At 42.8% G+C, this 25,525-nt stretch overlaps 1 protein-coding gene across 1 annotated transcript in view; it reads left to right on the top strand.

Annotated features, from left to right (window-relative positions):
• Window positions 1-1,168: 1,168 nt before the first annotated feature.
• LOC111840092 (reversion-inducing cysteine-rich protein with Kazal motifs-like) overlaps window positions 1,169-25,525 on the top strand; it is a 43,745-nt gene continuing 19,388 nt past the window's right edge. Inside the window, exons 1-10 of the mRNA XM_072699843.1 lie at window positions 1,169-1,376; window positions 12,465-12,523; window positions 14,585-14,659; window positions 15,696-15,732; window positions 15,951-16,036; window positions 16,787-16,834; window positions 18,069-18,102; window positions 21,208-21,405; window positions 22,599-22,863; window positions 24,747-24,920. Coding sequence (XP_072555944.1) covers window positions 1,307-1,376; window positions 12,465-12,523; window positions 14,585-14,659; window positions 15,696-15,732; window positions 15,951-16,036; window positions 16,787-16,834; window positions 18,069-18,102; window positions 21,208-21,405; window positions 22,599-22,863; window positions 24,747-24,920 — 1,046 coding nt within the window. The 5' untranslated portion in view covers window positions 1,169-1,306. The remainder of the gene's footprint in view (window positions 1,377-12,464; window positions 12,524-14,584; window positions 14,660-15,695; window positions 15,733-15,950; window positions 16,037-16,786; window positions 16,835-18,068; window positions 18,103-21,207; window positions 21,406-22,598; window positions 22,864-24,746; window positions 24,921-25,525) is intronic.

Genomic DNA, 25,525 nt, shown 5'->3' with positions numbered 1-25,525 from the left:
ACACTATGGAAAGGCCACACATCTGCAGGGTGCCTGGGGTCAGTCATGTGACCTCCCCCCAGTGCAAAGGTCAAAGGGCACCTGGATCTCTCCCACCGGCACTTAGAACGCCACAGGATGCGTTTTTCTGAGCGCGGGACATGCCAGGCGGATGGTAACACAAGGGTCCGCTTGTTTTCTCTGGCCCACACCATAGCAAATCGACAGCATGGCAGCGAGGTTATGGAGACCTGTGGCAGGATTCAGCAGCTCCAGATTGAAAGCTACTGTTATACCATAGATATAAATATGTCCCTCAAATAAATTCAATGTCCAACTTACAAAACAAACTGGACGAACTATGTTGCTTTTCCCAAAAGTAAAGTGTTAAATTATGTTACATCCATACACTGTATCTGGCTTTATGGTTGTAAGCAATTTTGTGTTCCATAACATTTTCAATGGTACATTAATTTTACTGTTATTACAGTTTTATCTTAACATCCTAAAACTGCATTTTGTCTTTTTTGTGTATACATAGAGTACATTAACCTTTATTTTACCAAGTATTACCAGATGTGCAAGGTACTTATAACAGCAGCAGAGTTTTGTACACCGAAACATTCAAGACTTTAGAACAAACTATATACACATAATCGAATACATTTTTTGGTATTCTCGTGTTAAATTCTTCATATGAAATTAGAGTAACTACATACTTAGAGGTGGTTTTAATATGAGAATTAAACATATTTATATTATTTATTTTTCTTCTGTCGAAGGCATGTCAAAAACATCTCGGCTTCATCAATGACCATCTGCACGCTTATGGGCCTGATACCTCAGATATTTTAAACGAGATTCTCTGAAAGAAGTCAACTCCGTGAGTAGAAATTAAACGTATAATTTCATGTATTCATGGGAACATCCTTGGAAATTTAAATAATTTCAAAATAATCCTAGAGTCAAAAGCTTTAACAATTACCATTTCTTTGTCACAAAGCGACTGAGAAAACCCGCAGGCTTTTAAACCGATTTTCACCTGCCTGAATCACATTAACTGCTCCGCTTCCTTTCATGTCAGCCGCGGCCCAGCCCTCGGTTGACCGAGGCGTGTGGTTCTGCCAGGGGAGTCCCCCCCCGCCTCCTGCACATGCTCAGTCGGGACCGTGACCGCGGGCCGGGTCCATTTATGCTGCCCGGCCGGAGCGGAGCTTCCAGTACTGCGGACGCTGGGGTGCCGGAGTGCGATGTTCTCATGGAGCTTGTCGGCGCGGCGCACTTTTGCTCACGTTTCCTTTCACAATGCACTTAGGACTTCAGTAAGATGTTTGTGTATTTTGAGATTATCCTTTTCTCCTTCGCCTTCATCGTCTGCGACTTTGTGTATGCGCAGGGTAAGGAGTACTTTGCTTTAATTTGTGCGGTTTAGCGCCAGCGTGTTTAATCTGTCACGTTTTGCCCCGTGCTGACTTTTATAGGCTAAGCTGTAAAGGTAGCACTATCTCTCATTTTTTACCGATTTAAACCAGAGTACAGTATTTATGCGACTTGAGCGATTTATAGCGAGCTGACATATATAGTTATGAGTCCGCATGCTTTATTTCTGTATAATTTTTGTCATCTAGTAATAACAGGCTATATGTCTTACTGACCTTTGCATGAGAAATAATGTTTCCCTTCCACAGTGTTGTAAAGCCTTGATTGTTACTGTGGTATGTGTGCGTCTTTCTAAACCCTAAATTCTCCGTCACACCGTCTCGTTATCCACTATTCCTTAGAATTTAGTAGCTGATCCTCTGTACTGTACTGCACGCTTTCACACGTGTGATGTTCAGTCTCGCCCGGAGCACTTTTGGCACTTGTATAACTTTTTAAAGTACTTTTTTGTACGGTGTTGCGCTTTGTTGTATGAGTCCGGTACTGCGTGTTTAGGCGATCCTCCAGAATACCGCATCTACAGCATCTTATTACTGCTTCATTGGTAACACGTTTGTCAACCCGTTATTTATTGATTTTATTTTGATAAATAAAAACGTAAGTCCCGCTGTTTTAAGCGATGCCACCAACTGCAAATGCAATTTTAAAATTCGTCAAGCTCATCGGTCAGTTTTATTGTCTCCGCTTTGCGAATGACATTTAACTTTGAATACATATTTAGTGATTCAAGTTTAGTGCTGTTTTCAGCGCGCCTGTGGGGAATGGCTGTAATCCACACTTGTTACACAAAAATCTTTAAATATGGCCAAATATTCGCGGTTTTCGATTCTCTGTTACTATTGAACTACAAGACTAGGTGGATGAGTTATAGCAACCAATTTAATTAAATTTATGTAAACGTACACCTAAGCGATGAGAGAGGTGAGATATAACTGTTCCTTTAATACCTCCGTCCAGTGCGGTATATTTTGCCTCAGTGGGTTTGGTTTCCGTTCTTAAGACGCGTTTAAATCTCCAGCGTTGCCTTTTTAGTTGAAAGTTAGAGCAGTGCTTCGCAAGCCATTACTTATGTAATGAGGGGGCCAGTTACCTTTTGCAGACTATACATCTGCAACCAATTTGACTTCTTTTAAGTTAAACTTAGGAGAAATTAATATAAATAATTTGTAGTCAGGTTGTTTTTTGTGATATGGTTTATGTAAGCGTAAATACCACAAACTAATCACGCTTTTGTTGTCTGTAAAATGATTTGAGTAATATTTTATATGTGAGATGTTCGCATGCATTCCCTGAAGAACGTGCTGGAATCGGCTTGGTTCTGTGGAAGATGCTGATGACTAATGGCACCCGACTTCAAAGCAAACTTGTAAAACGAGTAACTTTTTTTTTTTAAACCGTGTTTTGTTTTTTAAAAAATCGAAGCTGGCGTGTTATATTGCGTAGTATTAAAAAACGCGTTCTTGGCTCGTACGTCGGCGCTGTGAAGCACATTTCAATGTTGATCTTTGTGCTGAAGTTTTGCCGTGTTTCGCACGACATACAACCTTTGCTCAGCTGCCGACTTCATTTGGATGTCCAATTAAAATATACAAAATTGAACGTATACCTTAAAATATGGTGTCAATTTCAGAACAACACGAAGATTAATATCAGTTTTTTACAATGTTGCATATCAAAAGAATGACGGTCACTTGGCTTGACTAATTTAGTACGAATTACAACATGAAAAGTAGGTGGGACGTAATATTTGGAGTAAGTCGTGCCTTCACAGGGACCGGGGTGTTAATCTGTACAACATGAAGCCAGGCTTTTGACAGCATACCTCGGAGAAGGGGGATTATGAGCAGATGTTATATAATTGTGGGGGGGGGGGCATTGTTTTTGTTTAATCCAAGGCCAGAAAGATTTGAGCCAACTCTGCTCACCCCCACCACTCTTCACCTGAACATGTGCAGTTCATTACATTGATTTTTTTTTGTTGTTTTAGAGAAGAGGGTTTTTTTTGGGGGGGGGGCTTTGTATTGTTTTGGTCTCTGCTAGGCTTTCTTGGGTCTAGATTGGGCACATTTACATCTGGAGTTGTTCTTTAGTACAGGGCCCACTGACTTGGGGAGGGACCTTCTGAATTTCTTCTTAATTCTTTTAAATAATTACAGTTCTGAAAACAAAAACATGAATGGAAGGTGTCTGGAGGGCATTTGACCTCTGCGTACTTCAACATAAAACCCCAATTAACTCATTTGTTTAAAGTCGTAGACTCCTATTAAAGGAAGCCAATGATTAGAATTCAGTGTTTTTTAAACATAAACACAGCCAGAAAAAAATAGTACAGCAATATTCAAACAATATTAATGTATCCCCTATGGTACAAAGATGTTCCCCGGGATCCATTTCTGTAACTTGAAAGCTAGGGTACAACTGGCAGACCCGTGTGGGTACAGCACTAGTGACAAGTAATTGTAACCTCATAAGTACAGATTGGTGAGTTTTTCTGACAGTGTAGAACAGTCTTCTGGTCTAACTGTTTAATTCACACTGCTTACATTATGTAATAATAGCTGAGAAATGCGAGCAGTTGAATGGTATGGGTGGGCAGTCCATGTGCTGGAACGTCATCAAAGCACCAGGAGGTAGATATTGCGGCTGTAAGGTGATTTACTTCATGGCTGGATGGTCACTAAACAGGGACCACAGTGTGAGATAGGGCTACCCAACATCTGATGATGGTTTAGCCCAAGATAAAGATAAAGAGGTTTCTACTCTGAAAATATTTCAGGGGAGGTCAGACGTGAAAAGAGCAAGATTTTTTTAAAGGCAAAAGAAAGAAATGTCTCATTCCCCCCTTTGGATCATTAAAAAAGGGCTCCTGGGTCATAATCACTGCAAATGATTTGCTTTTTTCCATGAATATTACTGTATAGAACGAGCCTTTCTTTGTTAAGGTTCACATCCTCGAACAACAACAAGGTATTTAAAATGTGAAAACTATTTATAAATTATAACAAGAATGTTTGGGGGCACGACAGGCAAAAGTCACATCCAGTCAGAAACATGGAAAAATGGGTTTGTTTCTCATTACAAATGTTGTCTGTTTGGAGAAGCTTTTAGCTCTGGTGTTTGGCCATATCAGAGCTGCTCAATTATGCCAAAAATCATAATTACAATTATTTTGGTCGGTATTGATATCACGATTATTTAACACAATTATTCATTGACTTTGGAAATATCATGCATTTATTGAACTTTTTTTTGACAGTGGATTTCCTTGAACTGGAAATATAATTTAACTGAGAAACAAATAAAAAGTTGTAGCTGGATTTTTAACACATGACAAAATGGGAGCATAATTGCAAAATGCAATGCAGCACGACAATCGATTTAGCTTGATTAATTCATTTTTATAATTGTTTTATAATTGCAATTCAATTAATCGCCCAGCCCTAGGGCATATGCTGTGGAAAAGTGTAAGTTCTTCACTTTGTCACTATCTCCAGGTGTGGTAATCTCCGGCAGGTGGTCTTGGGTGCAGCTCATAACCATGACTTAGTTTAACCTACGTTGATCCACTTGATTATGAATGAGCTTGTAGGCTATGGAATGTGGTTCAGAAGTGCCGAATGAATGATTTAGGTTCTTCGTTTTTCAAGTGGGTATGAAAAATGGATGATTGAATGTCTTTCACGTCTAAAGGTCCTCTCACAGAGTTGTATCTCAAGTGAATCAGAACGTCTTATGGGGGTCAGTATCCAAAATTATTACACGCCTTCACTTAATAAACTTATAAAAATAAAGAGAGGAAAAGTAATGCAAGTTAAAGTAGTTCTTCTGAAATATATCAGTCAGATTTTCATGTAAAATCTGACCTGCTGACCTTGATTACACAACAGGATCTCTGACTGTATGTATCAGCTGTTCCCTTGAGGTTGTCTCTCTGGAATGTGGGGATGATATAAATTACTGGAGAAATTGGTTTTCATGACACTGTCTGCCCTGGAAAGGACTTATTCTGTTAGATACAGTTGTGTAATATGCACAGAGGACCGAGGCTCTGTCACACCTCCACAAGCGTAGGCCTACAAGAATGCGGTATCAAGGTTAGGGTTATGGTTAGGGTGAGGGTTAGGGTTAGGGTGAGGGTTAGGGTTAGGGTTAGGGTGAGGGTTAGGGTTCACACAGACCAAAGAAGCATACAGCTCATATTAAAAATGAAATTACTCCATGATGGACTGTCGTCCCTGCAGGATCAATCCTTCCTCATGTCCTGAGCTTCCTGGGTTATGCCTCTGGGCCACCACCCCGTGCTAGATAAGGGGTTTTGGAAATCGGATGGATTCTTCTTCTCCAGCATTCCCACTTTGGTTTTTGAGGCTTCATCATGGCTGAATTACTTTCTGTTTTATAAATGGACAAATAAAATACCGTTTTATTGTTCTGTTAAGTCTGTGATAGGCGGAAATATCTCCAACTGCAAAAGGGGCAGGGTATATGAAATCGTCAAATATTGTCTCATGAAGTTGGAGGGGAAAATGGAGGATGGTCAGGGTGAAATAGAGAAAGCTTGGCTTGTCCAGTTAATGCTTGAAAATTCTATATTATCTATAGGAAACTACAGTACTTATAGAAGTTGTCATAAAAGCTTCCTGCTACACTTATAAATATTTACTTTTTGTCCATAGCAATATATATATGTTTTTATTTGAGAAAGCTGGGTCAGACAATTTCTGGGGTAGTTGGGGGGGGGGTTAAGGGTCTTGCTCAAAGGCCCAACAATGAAATCCATCTGGTGAGGCTGGGATTTGAACTGGGGACCTTCCAGAATCACAGCATTATAACCTACTGGGCTACAAACCAGCTCCCATATAAATACTGTTTTAGGAGTAAATTTTCAACTATTAGTTCCTCCAGGGACAGTGTTAAAGTCTCATGCAAAACATCTTGTACAAAATGTGAAAAGGTCTTGATGGTCTGTTTATAACTTATTTTCACATCTAGCTTTATGTCTTGAGCTGGACAAATAGTTCTAGTCATGGTGAGCGGAGGATGAGAAACAGGCTGTTGAATGAGGTCCTACAGAGGTATGCAGGCCCTTCCAGGTCGACGTGTCAGCTTGTGATTGGTCGCAGCTGTTTACTTCTGGTATGTGACGTTGCCATGGTATTTTTTTATGCCCTGAGAAGCAGCAAGCCACTGGGAGATGCTGGAAATCAAAGCTTCGTCTGCAGCGAAGCTGTAGGTATTTTGGGGCACAAGCTTCAGGTTCAGGCTTCACAAATGCAAACTAATGTTAGGAAGTTCCTGTGTCATTCACCAAATCATTTTGCCTGCTTTATTATTGGCTCATCCTTGTTATAGCCCCCGCCCCTTGTGCATTTTCTCGAGCATCCTTGCTTCAGAATCCTCTGTTCCCTCCCACTTTTGAGTCTGGCTAGCTTGGCTCCTGCTGGGACCGTCGTGTTTCCTCATTTCTCCACATGGGGTGCGTTCATTAGGTGTGTAACCACCCTTTGTGCTCTTGCCCATAACTCTGCTGCATCTCTGTTAAGCAGTACGGGTTAAATTAGGTTAGGTACCTCTCATGAGGGTAGTATACTGCAGGAAACTCAGTCTGGCAACCTTCAGTTAAGTTGCCAGCGTGTTATGTTGACACTGAGCCCATATAAACCTGAGAAGTTCACACCTTCCCTGTGACTGATCACAGACACGTCGGGATGATAGGGGATTAGACATGTGTGCCCATGTTTCAAAGGTTCTGGGTTCAGATCCCATTTCCAGCTGAGTAATTATGTCACTTTTGGTCCCTTGAACAAGGAACATAACCTCAGTTTCTCCAAGGATACTATCTCACCCTGTTCTGTGATCTTTGCATGTACGTTGCTTTTGTCCAAAGCATGTTTCTTGTGTTTGGCTTGCTCCGGAGGACTCAATGGTTCACTGCAGCTTATGTAATTAAAACAACAGCTCGTTTAGCTTTTAAGAGGCGCAGCTACAGCCGTCCGGAGGACGCAGTTGGCTGCCAGATTTTTTTCTCACCATCGCCACAGAGCCTGAGCTACATGTGCCAGGATTGGTCCTCTGAGGAGAATCATAGAAGTGACCTGTGTTGGACGACTTGCATACTTAGTGGGTCCAGCTGTTAATTCAATTCAATTCATATTTATATAGTGTGCTGCAATCCGTTGCTACAACATACAGCTCTGGAAAACATGAAGAGACCACTCTATATGTTTTAAAAAATCTGCATTTTTAAATCCTGGTTTAATCCTGGTTCTGCTAGCAGAAGGCTAGATTGAGCAGCAGGCTGCTTCCAGGCTCAAAATTTCTAAGATGGAACACAAGAACAAGGTGAAGCAGGAGACACTGGGAACAACCAGAAACTAGCCAGGCAAAGGGGATACGTGACTTTCTAATGCCAAAGATGACAATTAACTTATCTGAGAATTTCTTATGAATCATAGGATGACATCAAGTTACCTTCAAAAGGAATGGGAAACATTAAGTGCAGGTGTGAAGTGCACTGTTAGGACAGTTCGTATCAGGCTCCTAAAAGAAGGACTGAAGTCCCATGAAGCGAGGAAGAAGCCCTTTGTTAATGAGAAACCGAGAAGAACCAGGCTGCAGCTTGCAATATACATATATTATTCACAGACACACACCCATAAATTGAGAAATGACTGAAACAAAAAATTGTGTTGTGATCTCTTAAATTTTTCCGCAGCCATATATATAGAATCATACAAAAATAGGGAAAAGGGGAGACAGAAAGAATGAATGAAAGAAAGAAAGTCAAATGAGAACAAATATGGAGAGAAAAAAATTTCTGGGGGTATAAGGTCAACTGGCTGACCAACCCCCCCAGGGCACGCTAACATTATGGAAAAAAGAAAGAATGGACCTACTTGTTAAAAGCGAAGTGTGAGCTGAAGTAACTGCTACAGCCAAAGCCCATCAATGATTCGGTTCTCCAGGCCGGCCTGTGTGATTTGGCAGATTGAAGGCTTCACCCACAATGCTACGGTTCATAAATCACATCTACAATGTCACGCTTCCACGCTGTGTCATCTTCCAGATCCTGGCGTTGACCCCTCCACTCCACTTAGAAGACCATGAAGCTTCTCGCAGCAAGAGCCAGTTCTCCGCAAAGACATCCTGAATATGGTGTGATCGATCCATGCGATTTGAACGATGGACACCAAATAACAGTGGTGCACTTGGCCCCGTTCATTCCCTTGACTTGCATGCTGAGAGGGATGGAGGGAGAGAAAGGCAATTGGACGTCACGTTGGTCATGTGACGGCCAGGCCCTCCCACACCATGCGGCACAGCTGGGCTCCCAGTGCCTGGGCTCCACTTGAGCCCGGTTGGCCGCTGGACATGGGCCTTTCCTGCCGTACGATTCACTGGTGTCCTTTTATGGAGCACTCATACATTTTTTTTAAACTCCCCCCCACGAATTAGCGTTTCCCGCGTAGCTGAGAGGAAGAGTTTCCAAAGCGTTCACCCTGCGGGGGAAGGGATGGTCGCAACGGGTGTTATTGAGGTTTGGTGCAGGGGGTTCCATTGCTGTGGTTTCTTTTGGGGGGGGGGGGGTGAGTATTTTTATTTCTTGGAAAACAAGTGTGCAGTGGTAACCCTTCCCCATGTACCACATGTTGGTGAGGATGTCTGTGTAAACATAGACTGAGGAAGGCCTTCATATTGGATTAAATGATCTTGCGCCCCCCCCCCCCCCATTTTGCCCTGATGTTCATTGTGGTTCATTCTGGTATCTGCAAGCAGTGTTTCAAAAAATAAAATACCACAGTCCACTTATATAAAACCAACAGAGCCCCAGAGGGCACAGAATTCAGATCAGCTCAGTTCATCCAAGGTCTCTCTCTGAATCAACGGTCGGCAACTTTTATCGTCGCCACAAGCCTAACCCCCCCCCCCCCACCACCATGGCTGACAAGTTTCACCATCACCACCTGCCAAACACGTAGCTCCAGAGATTATTTTCCATGCAGAAGTAATTCTTTCTGTAAATAAGGTTGGAGACCCCTGTTCTAAATTCTCACTACATTTTTTTGTTGTGTAGACACTGGTCCTAGTGTGTAGATGCACCTGCACCGTACCAGGTCCGATCCACTTTTATCTCCAGAACCACTTAAAATGTAGATGAGTGGTGTGTTTAGAGAAACCTTTCTGCACACCACTGTAGTATTGGCCTGTTTTTTTTCCACTTGTGACCTTCCTGTTAGTTTTAAAGAACCTGGCCATTCTCCTCTGACCACTCTCACTGACAAGGTGTTTTCGTCAACAGAACTGCCAATGGCTGTTTTTTTTCGTTCCTCACAGACTATAGTATGTGAAAATCCCAGCATGGTGGCTGTGTTTGAAATTCTAGAGCCACCAACCACATCTGGCTCCTAGAATCACACCACGTTTAAATTCGCTTAGATCACACAATTTAGCCATTATAATGCATAGCAAAGAGTAACTGAACATCTTGACCCTGCCTGCTTGCTGTATGTATTCCCCGTGAGCCACTCTGCTTACCGAAGTCTCTTAAATGCAAATAATTTATAAATGGCAGATTACATTTTTCTCTTGCATTTTATTTAATTTGATCAGTTGGTTAGTGGGTGTACACTAGTAGCCAACTGTGGAAACACCTAGCATTTTTGGCATTACGCTTTAAAAATTACTACATGAATATTGACAGTAATGTTTATAAACAGGAATGTTATAAATATTGTACATTGGATGATTAAAATAAGTAACTGGAGCAAGAGTTGAATAAAGTTCTGCAATCTCTAAAAACTGGAAGCGTTTCCACAATTTTGGCTCCTAAGGTACAAAGTGGATCGTGAGTCTTTACAAATAGGACCTGAAACAATGAATATGTGTGGTACAAATAAACAGTTTATTGCAGCAAGCCTTGTCATAGCATTCTGTAACTGAGATTCTATTCTATAATTGGGATTCTGTCCTGTAATGGAGATTCTTTTGTCAATTGCCTACATTGCCTACCCCTAGTCAGTACCGATACATTTCATTCATGAGATAATTTTCCAATTCCTGATTGGCCGCTGATTCTGCATGGTCGTTTTCTACTATAGACAAAGCAATATGTATGTCTATCATTCAAGGCCTTGCACCCATGCTGTGCTCTAGATGGGTGACCAAGCACCAGAAAGGTCACTGGGCCTGTTGATTCGTAGGGAATAGTGTGGCCTGGTTTATCTTGTTGTCAGAAGATCCCTATACTCCTGTCTACCCACGGATTGAAAACAGCTTCACCGCCCACTCCAGTTCTGCTCTAATGGCTTGTACCAGACATACTTGGATACATTAGACATGAAAAAACAGCACTTAGTGCTGGAAATGTTTTATCTTGACATAAGAAGCAATGTTTGCTGTTATTCTTTTAGTGCAGGGCCTGGTACAGGGACTGCGTTTAGACGGACAGGTAGAATGAAGTTGATGAAAGAGCGCAGCTTGGAGCAGATGCAAATGGAACAGGATAGCGTCTGGTCTCAGATGAAAGCCCCGAAGAGGCTTCCATTGCCATAACGATGAGGTCTTCTTCAAAAACATAAACAGATGATAATACATATATTGGGGAATTATCTTCCTCTGTGATTATTTCGAGTAACATCCCTCTAATGTCCGGGGTGAATTTTGTCTTTCGATTTTTCCGCCGCTTTGTCTGTTTTAAATCTGGGATATCATTCACCAGTCCGGACCTTTCTCTGGGCAAATGTCTGCCTTTCTTTCATTCGGCCTTCCTTTTAAGGAGGTGTCATATTTTAACGTTTTGGAAGAAAGGGTTTTTCGAGTCCCTGCATGGAAATTACATACCGGGGATCTTTAGATGGATTTTCTGACCCAGTCGCTGGGACAGGATGGGCAAATGATGGCATTCAACATCTTAAAAGGACTGGCACAATGTTCTGTGAACCTCAATGTAGATAAATACCAGTAAACTGAAATTCGTGTATGGAAATCATTTTAAAGAAGAATTTGAAGCCTGCTACTTCTACTCCCAGCATATCTGAACAAGAATAAATGTATGGACAAATACGTTGTAATATGGTCCACATTGACTGGATTTATATGATTTATTGGGTAAATGATCAAATACAGACCAGGAAGGTAAAATAAATGGTCGGCCAGGCATGAGTATATACACAGTGTCTTCTTTTGTTTTTAAATATCTGTTGTGTAAGTTACGATCGGGCACAGCAAGTGAATGTGTGTTTGTGTCATGAAGAGTTTGTTTAGGATTTTTTTGTCGGGTTGGTGTGGATCGGAAACTCGGATGTAAACATACGGGAGAGAAGAACCAGGCTGGGATCTGTCTCCTGCCTCCCTGGGCAGACACGCTGGCCCTGGCTGCCAAGCTCCATACCTTGTGTCTGCTGGGAGGCTCTTCCTGTCACCCCGGCATCCATTCCAGGGCTCCTCTCGGCACAGCCTTCTTCGGTTTAATGGGGCCGAAACTGGTTTCAGTATTTAGAATCAGTAATGACGCGTCTTTGCTGCCTGGGAAATTAAAATGATTAATTGAAAATTCTGCTTGGCTACAGAAGTATTTTCAGCCTTGGAAAAGATGGGCAATAAAGCACACCTGCCACTAGAGGTGGAAAATTCAGGTCCAGAAAGTACAAATCCAGACCAAGGTTTTGTTTCAACCAACCAGCAGAGTACTCTGTGACTGTGATTATACTCAACTGGTTGGCTGAAAGAAAAACTTGGTCTGGATTTGTACTTTCTGGACCTGAATTTTCCAACTCTACCTTCCACAGCTGGTGATTCCCGGGAACAGTTCAAATCTCCTAACATGCATTTAGATCCTACCTCTTTGCCAATAGGTTGCTTTATAAAGACTATCAAAAGAAAAGACCTTCAGCAATTGGGAGGATTTGGAGTTTGCTAGTCGGCATTGACTGTCTCCGACTTACGGAAGTTTGAGCTGCTGATGGCTGAGCCTTCAGAGCTTGCAGACCCTCTGAGGTCCTGCTAGCAATGTGCTCACCTCTCTATTCTCTTTGCTGTCCCTGCAGATTCCTCATGCTGTCACCATGCTGCAGAATTGTCACCTTGCAGAGAAGCCTGCGAGCAGGTAAGCCATGGGGAGACTCAAGCCTGCAGGGTGGGTTGGGGGGGGGGCTTCTCTCGGAGCCTTAGGGCCAGCTGAAGCTGGAAAGTACATCAATAATACCGAAACGCTGATTTCTACCTTGGAGGTGTACATCTCAGACTGCCACCTGAACCCCAGTATCTTCAAAAAGAATTACTCTTGAGAATTCCCTAAACGTAACTAACTTTTAAAGTTTTTTTTTTTGTAATTCATCCAGTCTGTGCAAGGAAAAACCTAGTAATAGTAATAGTGACTGTTTATGGCCTTTTTCCCATGATGAATAGTAGAGTGGATCGTTACAGAAGCCAACCATAAATGATTTTCTCGCACTTGGCTGGTTGAGTTGCACCATCGAGGTTCACGTCAGGGAAAGGCAAGCTGCCAGTAGCTGGTGACGTGCAGGAGGGAAGCGTGCAGCTTCACTGCATCCGTGGTCCATTAAGCTGCAGCGAGAAGGGCAGCGCAGTGAGGAGCCAGCTGCAGTGAGTGCTGAGGTGTGACCATGAGTTCCCGTGGAAGGTTCTGGTTAGGTTGTTTGATGAGAACATCGATGATGCCTCTGTTCTCAAGTGAGCCTGCTTTTCTCTCTCTCTCTCTCTCTCTCTCTCATTATTTTTCCCTCTCTCTCCCTCTTCAATCATCCGGAAGACTTTCATAGATTCCTATCAATCAGTCTGCCTCCCCCCCCGCAGCAAACAGGCACATTAACATGGTCAGAGGTCCCCTTTTTAGTGGAGGGTCCTGGGCTGCACTCTGGGTAAAGCCCCTACAGTAAAACACCCCTGTCGCACGGCGGCAGCCTTGTGACCCCTCCCTCATCGCCCAGAGCCAGGGCGGTCTCCACCCCCTGCCATGACCTGCCGGGGAGCATCAAAGCTAGTCCTGTTAGCCTTCACAGAAACCTGGGGCCGGAACGCTGACCTCGCGTTATCGCCGTCCATTTACATCCCAGAGGGACCATTCCTTCCAAACAGACAGTGCCATCTTCCACGATTCAAGGCCACTCATCTGTATCTCAGCAGATCTTTTTTTTTCCCTCAGCAGACATGTGATAAATAGCCAGCATTGGCTGTTACTCTTTGTGGAACAAACTGAGGTTTTTTTGCAATGTTCTGAAAATCTTTCTGACTGATCACCAAGAAATTATTGCCTCTGGGATTTTTACGATAAATCCTGTAGGGCTGTACAATTGTGCGATTCATTTGTAATTTTTGACCTTTGATGGATAAAGACATAGGAGGGTTTTTGATCTATTCCAGGTACTTCTGATCAGGAATTTAAGCACTCTCAACATGAAGGTGTCTCCTGTCTTGGCTTCCTGTGCATCTTCTGCTTCATATCGTCTGCAGAAGCATGGCATGACATGCATATTCGCCGTATCCCACGTTGCTGTACACTCCACTACACTTTGCTGATTCATCGTATCCCAACTGACTGGATATGAACCAACGGGACAGTTTTCACACTGGGAATAGGCCGAGAGATATTCCAGAATGTGCAGTTAATTTTCATAGCTGTGAATGGGGTTTTTACTGGTCCGTCGCTTAAAGCTTCATGTGGCCATTGTACTGGACGGCTTCCACACCGCTTTGGCGAGACCGCTGACGTCCCCTAATGGAGACTAACAGGGATTTATGATATCATTAAGAAATGTAATAGGATTGCAAAGGAAAAGAAAAATGAACAGGAGAAGCTGAGAAGAGGAGAAAAGATACCGCACCATTGCAGTGTTACCTAGGGCATCATAAACACTCCTGTTTCCTCCTAAATCATCGAGCCTTTGGGGAGGGCGGTCACTCCCTCAGTTGTCACTCGTCACACTCTGCCTCCAAATTCTGATTGGGCTGTTCTCCCGCCCTACTGTGGCCCTAACAGCTCAACCAGGCCCAGCTGGGTTTCAGTACCTGGGGAACTTGTTAGTGCAGGACTAGTGATCCAGTTAACCCATCTCAACCATTTATCTGCCTCCTATTATCTGTAAATGCCAACTGGATGATGACTGAAATTTTCTAACATTCATCATGCTTCTCTTATGACTTCCAGCTGCCTCTGATAAAAAGTGAATCGCGTTTGAAACACCTTCTCCAGCGATTACCCAGCTATTGCCCCGAGTCTATGGTAAGCACCTTACAATGACACATTGGTTATTGACAAAGGTTAGTGTTTGTTGTCATATGAGGGTATGTATGCAATACTGTAATACGCAAAGGGATTGATCATTGATTTGAAAGCCTATCCGTCGTTTGCAAAACTCAACATATTCATTAGTACAGCAAAATATTAAAGGTGGCTTCCATGCAAGTTTGACAGTTCCCAGCCCATTTACCACTAATTATAAGCCTATTACCTTGTGCAGCTTTTAATTTATAACAGTAGACAATCTATTAAAACCACATTGCAATTAGAGAGCAAATCAATGGCTTTTATTTTCTTTGGCCCAATCACATCATCCAGTCTCGCTGGCCGAAAAGGATTCTTTCTATAGTTTTTAGAGCGTTGCAGCCCATTCCAGGAAACCTTGAGTACCCCCTCCCCCCACCCAGATGGGTCTCACACGGCTGCCTCAAATTGCAGAATGTAATTTTCCTGGAGAGTGGTGTGAAAGTCTTGTAACAGGATTTTTAGAGAGCAGTGCTTGGCTTGTGCCTTGCTGGGTCCCTGATCCTCTTGAACTGCATCCTATACCTCATGTAAATCATTTTCCTTGGAGTCCTGGCAACGATGGTGTCTTGATACAGTTCTTCTTTTCGTGTGCCAGGTGGCATTAAAGGCCATTTTGATGCTTCGTAAAATAAATTTCAAGCAATATTCCGTCCATTTCGTTAGCTGTCATGCACAGATTTGCCTTATAGTATAGATCTGCTTTGAACTAATTTGGTGTGCTGTCCTCACGGTACCAGTCCTCGATGTTTTTAGTAAATGTCTTCTTTTTATTATTATAATCACTAGTGCTTTATCTGTGTAAAATATTATCAGCTGATACTGTTTATAGCCTCTTTTTGATTCTTTTGCTGTAGCACTGCACACTGGAGTTGTGCGTTTTTGAGGCCACAAGGTGGCGTACTGTAACTGGGAAGCAGTTGTATGGGGATGGCATCTTCAAATGTCTTGAATTCTTCAGGCGAACTTGAACTTGTTTTTGTTGTTTCAACAGCATGAACTTTGGATCTGCATCAACTCCACGTTGCCAGGTAAGGTTGTTTCTGAACGAACCACCAAGAGATATGCGTTATATATATATATATATATATATATTGACCCAAGCAACTTTCATAATAAAATTACTAGAACTTCAAAAGGTGACCTTTTGGTGCCCGGTCAAAGTCCCCAGTCACTAATCACAACGTTATGCTTTGATAAAAGTCAAAGGAGGATAAATGTGAAATCGAACACTCTTCATCGCTCATAGGGGCGTCCAGGAAGTTGGACAGTTGGGTGGGCCTTGGATGCTGTGAGCTGGCCATCTCTGCAGACTGTCGCCGTCAGTGCACACTGGTAAGGCCTATCGGGCCCAAGGAGTGACATCACAGAGGACTGAAGGACACCCATGGCCCAATTTTGTGTTCATCTTAAAGGAATTTGTATCTAAATTAAAAATTAATGACCTTCCCATTTTCTCAGTCGAAAAAATGCATTTTAATACAGTACATCTAACCTAACAAACATCATAGCCTAGCCTAGCCTACCTTAAACATGCTTAGAAGACTTACATTAGCCTACCGTTGGGCAGAATCATTAACGCAAAGCATATTTTATAATAAAATGTTGAATATCTCACACGATTTATTGAATAACAATACCCATCGTAAAGGACCATCATAATCTGGGGAGAGTCGGTATATATCTTCATAGACTGGTACCCAAGTGCATGCTAATGGCCCTTACACTGTCTGCGTATCCACTGTCTATGAAAAACCTCTGATTGCTATAGATATTTGTTGTTGAAAAGGTTTAAGTCAGGGGTACCCAATCTTATCCGTAAAGGGCCGGTGTGTATGTGGGTTTTCGCTGCAACTCCCTAATTGGATTACTAGTTAGAGGACTGATTGGCTGAAAGAATCCTCACACCTGGGTTTGAACAGCTGACCTACAAGTTATCCCAAAAATCTGCATACACACCGGCCCTTTGTGGATAAGATTGGCCACCCCTGGTTTAAGTTAATGTTTTACTCAGGTGCCACCATCTGGTTGGAATGGGTAACTACCTTTAATGTTCACATGGCTTGTTTCTCTCTTGACCGGCAGGCATCATCCAAGAATGACATCATTAAAGTATGCAAAAAAGACTCGGAGGTAAACACTCTGGCTTTCTTGTGAAATGGCCCGTGAAAGCCATGTGTACTGTAAACAAGTTTAAAAAAATGAGGGCCGAGTGTGATTGCACTGATGGAGGCAGAATGCTCGCAAGTACAGATGCTGTGAGCCCTGAGGTTCTAGGTTCTTTCCAAATGAGAACCTTAAATAGAGACTGAACCAATAAGGGATCTTACTTTACTTGGGTGCTTCCTGCTTTGTGCCCCTTGCTGCCTGCAACGGGCTGCAGTCATGGATGGATGGATGGATGGGTTTTTACTTTGTGAGCATCAGACGCTGAATTTTTTTCAGTGTAACTTCTCCTTTGCTTTGTTTTATATTTACAAGGCTTTCTGTACTATTTGTCTAATATCATCTGACCTCTTTTATTATCAAGGCCTCACTTTTGGTATTACAGCTTCTGAGTGATATCTTACATCACTTTCACTCTCCCTTTAGAGGAAAATGTTTAGCTGTCTTACCATGAAGACATCTCTCCTGAGGAGGGACACATTTACCGGAACCTTTTTTGCATGTTCTCCTTTAATTTTGCTAACATCGTTGTCACACAAAAGAAACTAACCGACAAAACATTCGCTTCTCACCAGATTCCTTCCAGCTTACTGTAGATGACCACTTTACTTTTCCCCTGATTTACTCCATGACCAGTTGGAATTGTGACCAAGGGCATTGCTATGATTTTGGCTGCTCATTCTGAAGTGGTGAAGAGAGGGAGGTGCATTTTAATTTCCAGATTGTGTGTGAGAGAGTAAAGAAGAGGTTAGTTCACCATGTCGGTACAGTATATGCTATATAAGTAAAGACTAGAGTCATGGAAATATGGAGTGTTTAGACAGAGGAGCTCATATTGTGGTATAATGGAACACAAACAAAATCCAACACAAACATGGTGAGTTCAGTCCACCATTGCGATTCACTTTATCCGCCCTCATCTTGCCCTCAATTTTAACAAATGTAGCCATTTCCTAAATGCACTTTCTAAATCTGTGCCCTTCATCTGTCTGTGGGATGTCATTCAAGGTCAGAGAAAAAAACCTGCTGTATATAAAAGTGTGGATATCTAAAGACCCTTAACCTGACTGAAGTGAAATATTTACAATATTTATGTTGTATAATTCAGGAAGCTGACATCTAAAAATGTCCCATAGCGGTTTTATATCATGAATGTCTGACAGGCGAATGATGTATTTACTTTGTCATATTAATTTTTCAGAAACCCCTGTACAGCTGCATCACCAAAAATGAAAGTAAGTTGTATGTTTTTTTTTCATTTTGGCATTTCTTTCGCTTTGTAGGACTGCAGAGTGTTATGGGTCTTTGTAGAATTAAAAATACTGCAGTTCCTGGTCCTTCTGCCTTTTTTCTGCCAACCTAAACCTACGACCAGAAGCTGGACATGTGTGTCCTTGTATCTGAAAGGAACTTGTCAGTAGAGAGATGTCCGCTCTCTGCCTTGACTTGCTGTAGTCTGACTACAGTTGTCAACCTCTCCTAAAATCCCTGTTTGTATGTCTGGGGGGTAAAACCTTACATCCATCAACCTTCAGAATGACTCTATGTGTCCTCAGTGAATTAAAGGTGCTTTTTTCGTGACCAACCATTTGATGGGCTGAGATGATTCATTTTTGTTGTTGTGGTAACTGCACTATACGTCCTTATCTAACTAATACTCTCCCAATCCTGTGATAGAGTTAAATAACCTTGAAATGCCAAAGAGATATTCAGTGTGCCTTGGGAAAAGAAATAATTGCTTTAATTTACATGAGAAAAGTAAAAAAAAAAAAACTGTTGATTTCTAGTGACGTTTTTGCTTTTCTGTATATTAAGAATGTAAGAGTTTGAAAGGAAATGTTTACATTTAATTTTGCAGCGTTAGAGTGTGGTGGCTCAGTGGATCGCTGTTTTGTCCCAGACCTTCATGGTTGGGGGTTTGAATGCCATCTCCACTGTGTGTGTGTGTGAAGTTTGCATGTTCTCCCAGTGGCATGTGGAAGTTCTAAGTGGTCCATTGTTAATTTATTATCATCTATAAATATGTATGTATTTCTAATACAGTCAAATGAAAACAAATTAGTTTTATTTATAAAGAACATTTAGCACAACCGCAGCTGTCAAAAATGCTGCACAACTTATAAGAATATTCTGAAGATAAATACATATAGAACAAATAACAACAAATACAAAAACCATCTCATGCTAGTTTAAAAGCCAAGGAGAAAAAATGGGTCTACATTTAAAAATAATCACAGCTGGAGCAGACCAAATATGAAGAGGAAGACTATTCCAAAGCTTAGGGCCGACCAACTAAAAGACAGGGCCACCTCTGAGCATCAGTCGTGTCCTTGGCATGATCAGTAACCTTTGATTGGAGGACCTAAGTGATCGGGAGGAAGAGTAGGGATGCCGGAGATTGGTGAGATTGGAAGGGGTGGAGCCATTCAGAGCTTTTAAAGCAACCGATCAGGTTTTTAAGTCGATCCTTTAGCGAATGGAAAGCCGGTGAAGAGCAGCTGAAATTGGTGTGATTTACGTTATCGTCTGCCTGCTTGGAATCTGGCTGCAGCATTCTGGACTAGCTGTAGACAACCAGGAGACAGCTGTATACTGTTTTCTGGATTTTCTGTTTATTTCACTTGTTTGCATTATACATAATGTCTTTACATCTTGTCTGTTTGTCAATATTTATTTATTTATTTGTCGGTGTACTACACACTTGCTGCTGTTTGCATCCAAATTTCCCCCTAAGATCAATAAAGTCAATTTTAATCTTAATCTTTGACCCAAAGATGTGCAGTTAGGCTAACTGATGTCTCAAAACTGTCTGTTTTGTGTGTACATATACACTCACCTAAAGGATTATTAGGAACACCATACTAATACGGTGTTTGACCCCCTTTCGCCTTCAGAACTGCCTTAATTCTACGTGGCATTGATTCAACAAGGTGCTGAAAGCATTCTTTAGAAATGTTGGCCCATATTGATAGGATAGCATCTTGCAGTTGATGGAGATTTGTGGGATGCACATCCAGGGCACGAAGCTCCCGTTCCACCACATCCCAAAGATGCTCTATTGGGTTGATATCTGGTGCCTGTGGGGGTCATTTTAGTACAGTGAACTCATTGTCATGTTCAAGAAACCAATTTGAAATGATTCGAGCTTTGTGACATGGTGCATTATCCTGCTGGAAGTAGCCATCAGAGGATGGGTACATGGTGGTCATAAAGGGATGGACGTGGTCAGAAACAATGCTCAGGTACGCCGTGGCATTTAAACGATGCCCAATTGGCACTAAGGGGCCTAAAGTGTGCCAAGAAAACATCCCCCACACCATTACACCACCACCACCAGCCTGCACAGTGGTAACAAGGCATGATGGATCCATGTTCTCATTCTGTTTACGCCAAATTCTGACTCTACCATTTGAATGTCTCAACAGAAATCGAGACTCATCAGACCAGGTAACATTTTTACCAGTCTTCAACTGTCCAATTTTGGTGAGCTCGTGCAAATTGTAGCCTCTTTTTCCTATTTGTAGTGGAGATGAGTGGTACCCGGTGGGGTCTTCTGCTGTTGTAGCCCATCCGCCTCAAGGTTGTGCGTGTTGTGGCTTCACAAATGCTTTGCTGCATACCTCGGTTGTAACGAGTGGTTATTTCAGTCAAAGTTGCTCTTCTATCAGCTTGAATCAGTCGGCCCATTCTCCTCTGACCTCTAGCATCAACAAGGCATTTTCGCCCACAGGACTGCCGCATACTGGATGTTTTTCCCTTTGCACACCATTCTTTGTAAACCCTAGAAATGGTTGTGTGTGAAAATCCCAGTAACTGAGCAGATTGTGAAATACTCAGACTGGCCCGTCTGGCACCAACAACCATGCCTCGCTCAGAATTGCTTAAATCACCTTTCTTTCCCATTCTGACATTCAGTTTGGAGTTCAGGAGATTGTCTTGACCAGGACCACACCCCTAAATGCATTGAAGCAACTGCCATGTGATTGGTTGATTAGATAATTGCATTAATGAGAAATTGAACAGGTGTTCCTAATAATCCTTTAGGTGAGTGTATGTGCCCTGTAATGGACTGTTATTCTACCCAACCTTGTGCCCTATTTTGCTTGGAATAGGATCTGGTGACCTTGTCGAGGAAGTTGGATTGGTTGATATTTAAATTTCTGAAACTTGTACATACATTGGACTTGTGTTTTAGGTGTATAATAATTTGGTTGATTATAGTTGTGTATACCCAGATTGTTGGTCTGGGTGTGCACAGTTAATGGTTTGTGTTGGCTCTTCTTTGTGTTTTCGTGTGTGTGTGTGTGTGTGTGTGCGTGTGTATGCACATGGTTCCCCAGTGGGTTCCGTGTGCTGCAGCTACGCAGGAAGACACACCAATTGCCGGGAGTTTTGCCAGGCCATCTTCCGCACTGACTCCTCCCCCAGCGTCTCCCAGATCAAGACCGTCAAGGAGTATTGCCAGGACGTCAGCCCCCAGCTGATTGGCTGTGTGGGAAACTACACCAAGTCCTACCCAATCAGGAGCCCCGTCGACAGTGAGTACAGTCACTGGGGTGCCCTGAAGAGCTCTGGGGCTTTTCCGATCAGCCACCCACTGCTGACCATTCCGCCATGGTGGAAATCGTAGGTTCTAAGTGGATGTTTCTTTTCAGCCGTGCTCCCGATTAGCCGGGGCTCCGTGTACTTGTGGGATTCAGCCAGGGTTACTGTCGATAACTAAAAGTAAAACTAAAACTGTTAAAAAAAACTTAGCAAACTTAAATAAGATAGGAAATTTTTTTCTTAAAAAAAACTACAACTAATTGAAAACTATAAAGAGACATACCTGAAATAAAAACAAACTGGGACGGCTGAGTGGCACAGTGGGAGCAGGGTTCGAGTCTCCGCCATGGCTCCATGTGTGTGTGGAGTTTGCATGTTCTCCCCGTGTCGTTGTGGGGCAGGGGTCTCCAACTCTGGTCCTGGAGAGCTGCTATCCAGTAGGTTTTCTATCCCAGGTAAATACCAGGAATAGGTCTGGCTCATCAGAAGCCAAGTAGGATAGAAAACCTACTGGACAGTAGCTCTCCAGGACCGGAGTTGGAGACCCCTGTTGTGAGGTTTCCTCCAAATGCGCTGGTTTCTCCTCACAGTCCAAAAACATGCTAAGGTTAATTGGAGTCACCAAATGGAGTGTGAGTGAATGGAGGGTGGTGTGCCCTGCGATGGGTTGGTGCCCCATCCTGGGTTGTGCCCTGCGATGGGTTGGCGCCGCATCCTGGGTTGTGCCCTGCCTTGTACCCATAGGCTCCAGGCCCTTCTGCTACCCTGAAGAATAAGCGGTTACAGATAATGGATGGATGGATAAAAAATAAACATCAGATATTTAAACATCTGATACCCTTTTAAGCACTATTTAGCTAAGGTAATGATTTGTTAATCTTTAACTACCATTAATAAGACCTAGAACATGTTGTGCACTGTGTATTTATGTAGGATTCTCCAAAGATCAGACACATAAAATATCTCTATAACCTTGTATATCCCTAGAAATAAAATTCCTAAAACTAAAAATGAAACTAAAATATATAACAAGTAAATAATAACTAATAAAACCATACTAACTAAATGTAAACAATTTCAAATGAAAATTGAAAATGATATGAAACCAAATTAAATATCAACACTATAATAACACTGGATACAGCAGCTGTGACACTGGCCCCCTGCCCCCCCCCCTGCCCCCCAGGTCTGTTCTGCTGCGACCGAGCGGAGGACACACACTGCCAGAGCGCATGCCGGCGCATCCTGCGCACACGCACCACGGAGCAGGAGATCATCGACGAACTGATCTCCGAGTGCGACCGGCAGCCCCTGCCCCAGGACCCGCTCTGGCAGTGCTTCCTGGGAAGTGCACACTCACCGCCCATCAGCGACCCTGACCCCCCCTCCACCGGCAGAGTGGCCTGCGCTAAGCTGCACTGCTGCTCCAAAGCCAATACCTCATTGTGTAGGTCAGTGGGCGGCCTGCTCCACCTGTCACGGAAATAGGGGCTTGACTTTCTGAGCATTAGCAAAGCTGGCGCGGTTATAATGGACGGAGAGTGGTTATAATGGTGGATTTAAATGCATGTATAGGGCCAAGCTCAGCATTAGATTGTGACAGGCCCAGTTGCAGATCTAAGATCTAGGGTGGATTCTCTTGGGGGGCGGGGGGTGTTTGGTTGTAAAGTGTTCAAAAGTTCTGTCTTTGAAAATTTTGACTTCCTTTCAATTTAAATTTTTTTTTAATCTTTGATTGATTAGCATTTGCCCAGTCTAGGGATGGGCTCCGGTGGTGCCTGGGGGAGACAGCCCCCACCCATGGACCTGCCATGTGACTATTTTAATGACCTCCTACTCAGGGGCGATTCTAGGATTTGACCCTTAGCACGGCTCAGCCCCCTGAAGGAATACGTCACGTGACCCCCCATGATTAATTTTTCTGAGGAGGGGGGGGGATCCCCACAATTTGCCAAGGCCGCGGCACAACATGTAGTTTATACAAAAATATGGGACACATTACTTACTTATTTAGAAAACTATATTGGGGGGCTGAGATAAAAAAAAAGGGAGGTCCGGATTGGCCTATGCACCTCCTTGTTTCATTTGTTCTCAATATTAGTATTTACTTTGTTATTTGATAGATTTAATGCTTCTATTGTTTTATTTGTTCATACGTTACTTGTATCCGGAATATAGTTCTAATAAACAAATCCTAAAAAACAAGCAGGTTTAGTATACAGTCATGCACTGCTTAACGACGGATGCGTTCGGAGAAATGCGTTGATAGGTGAATCCGCCGCTGTGCGAACATCATGCAGTGTACTCACACTATGCATTACAAGGTATATTGTTTTACAGTAAACTTTTTTTATAAGTAGAAAGAGTACAACTAAAATAACAATAAATAGTATAGTATACTAAATAAATAAACCAGTAACACAGTTGTCATTGTGAAATTAAATGAAAATGAAATGATTATACTTTTGATCCCTGTACTGTACATAAGAACATAAGAAATTTACAAACTAGAGGATGTCATTCAGCCCATCAAGCTCGTTTGGGGGGAACCCAACTAAAGTAATAGCTGAAAGTTGTGAAAATCTTATCTAGCTCTGGTTTAAATTAACCCCAGGTTTTAGCTTGCAGTACAATAACAGGAAGACTATACCATACTCTAACTACATGCTGCATTAAGAAGAGCTTTCTCAGATCCATTTTAAAATGTTCTCCTGCTAATTTCCACCTATGGCCAGGAGGTCTAGTATTTAAACTAATATTAAAGTAGCCATTTGGCTGAACACCTTACATTTATGTATGTTAAATTTCATCTGCCAGGTTATTAGCCCAGTCACTAATCAAATCAAGATCCCGTTGTAGCCTCTGTTCCGCTAGTTCAGTATCTGCTACACCACCCACCTTGGTGTCGTCTACAAACTTAACCAATTTAACTGTACATATTGGTGTCAATATCGTTAATGTAAATTTGGAATAACAGTGGTCCTAATGGACAATAAGCCCTGGGATACCCCACTATGTAACCCCACTACATAATTGTATGTGCTACACTAGCAGTGCATTGGTTTGTTTTCACTAGCATTGCCACAAACACGTGAGTAGTGAATTAATCTACGATGTTACAACAGCTATGACGTCGCAAGGTGACAGGAATATTTCCATTAGCCCCAATATAATCTTATGGGACCACTACCGTATTCCGTATATATGTGGTCCGTTGTTGACCCAAAACGTCGTCTGTACTATGTAGAGCCAGTGGAATGGGGTTATGGATCGTGTTCCTGGTGACAAAGTGCCGTGGGACTGGGGGTCTCGCTGACACGTGCTGTGCCCGCAGGGAGATGTGCCAGGACGTCAGCACCAACTGGAGGAGCCAGACCTGGCAGGAGTTCGACCAGATGTGCGAGTACAACCCCGTGGAGGCGGAGCTGGTGACCTGCTTGGCTGACATCCGTGAGCCATGCCAGCTGGGCTGCAAGGACCTCACCTACTGCACCAATTTCAACAACAGGTAACCCAATGAGAGCATGTGCAGCAGCCACAATATGACAGACAGGAAGGTCCTACAGAAGCTGCGATGTAGCCGATCACAGCGCCACCTGCTGCACCAGTCGAGATTGCAAGAGAATATTATTGGGTGAATTCAAACTTGTTATTGTTCATTATACTTTGTCAGTCCCACATTACCATTTTGAAGTGTGCAGTTTTGTAGTGCGCTAGTCTATGGTGCAGCTTTTAAAGGAGTAGGGAGTAATGGAAATGACGATAACCAACCAAAGCATACTTGCTGGAGGGTGATGGCTGTCCAGCTGAGACAGCTTCTGCTTGACATTGGGCGATGAAGCCCGAGGGCCTCAGTTTATACTAGTGATACTAGAACAGTGTTTCCCAATCCGGTCCTCGGGGACCCACAGACAGTTCACGTTTTTGCTCCCTCTCAGGTCCCTACCGGGAGCAAATATGTAGACTCTTTGGCAAGGATCTGGATGGAATCAAAAATGTGGACCAGCTATGGTCCCCGTGGACCGGATTGGGAAACACTGCGCTAGAAATACGTAAATTGGGTAGCATGATTCTTATTTGTATGCGTCCTTGTACTTTCTATGCCAGGAGACT

The sequence above is a fragment of the Paramormyrops kingsleyae genome, chromosome 15 (genome assembly GCF_048594095.1).
Source record: "Paramormyrops kingsleyae isolate MSU_618 chromosome 15, PKINGS_0.4, whole genome shotgun sequence".
NCBI classification, from domain to species: Eukaryota; Metazoa; Chordata; class Actinopteri; order Osteoglossiformes; family Mormyridae; genus Paramormyrops; species Paramormyrops kingsleyae.
This window is presented reverse-complemented; position numbering and strand designations above follow the sequence as displayed.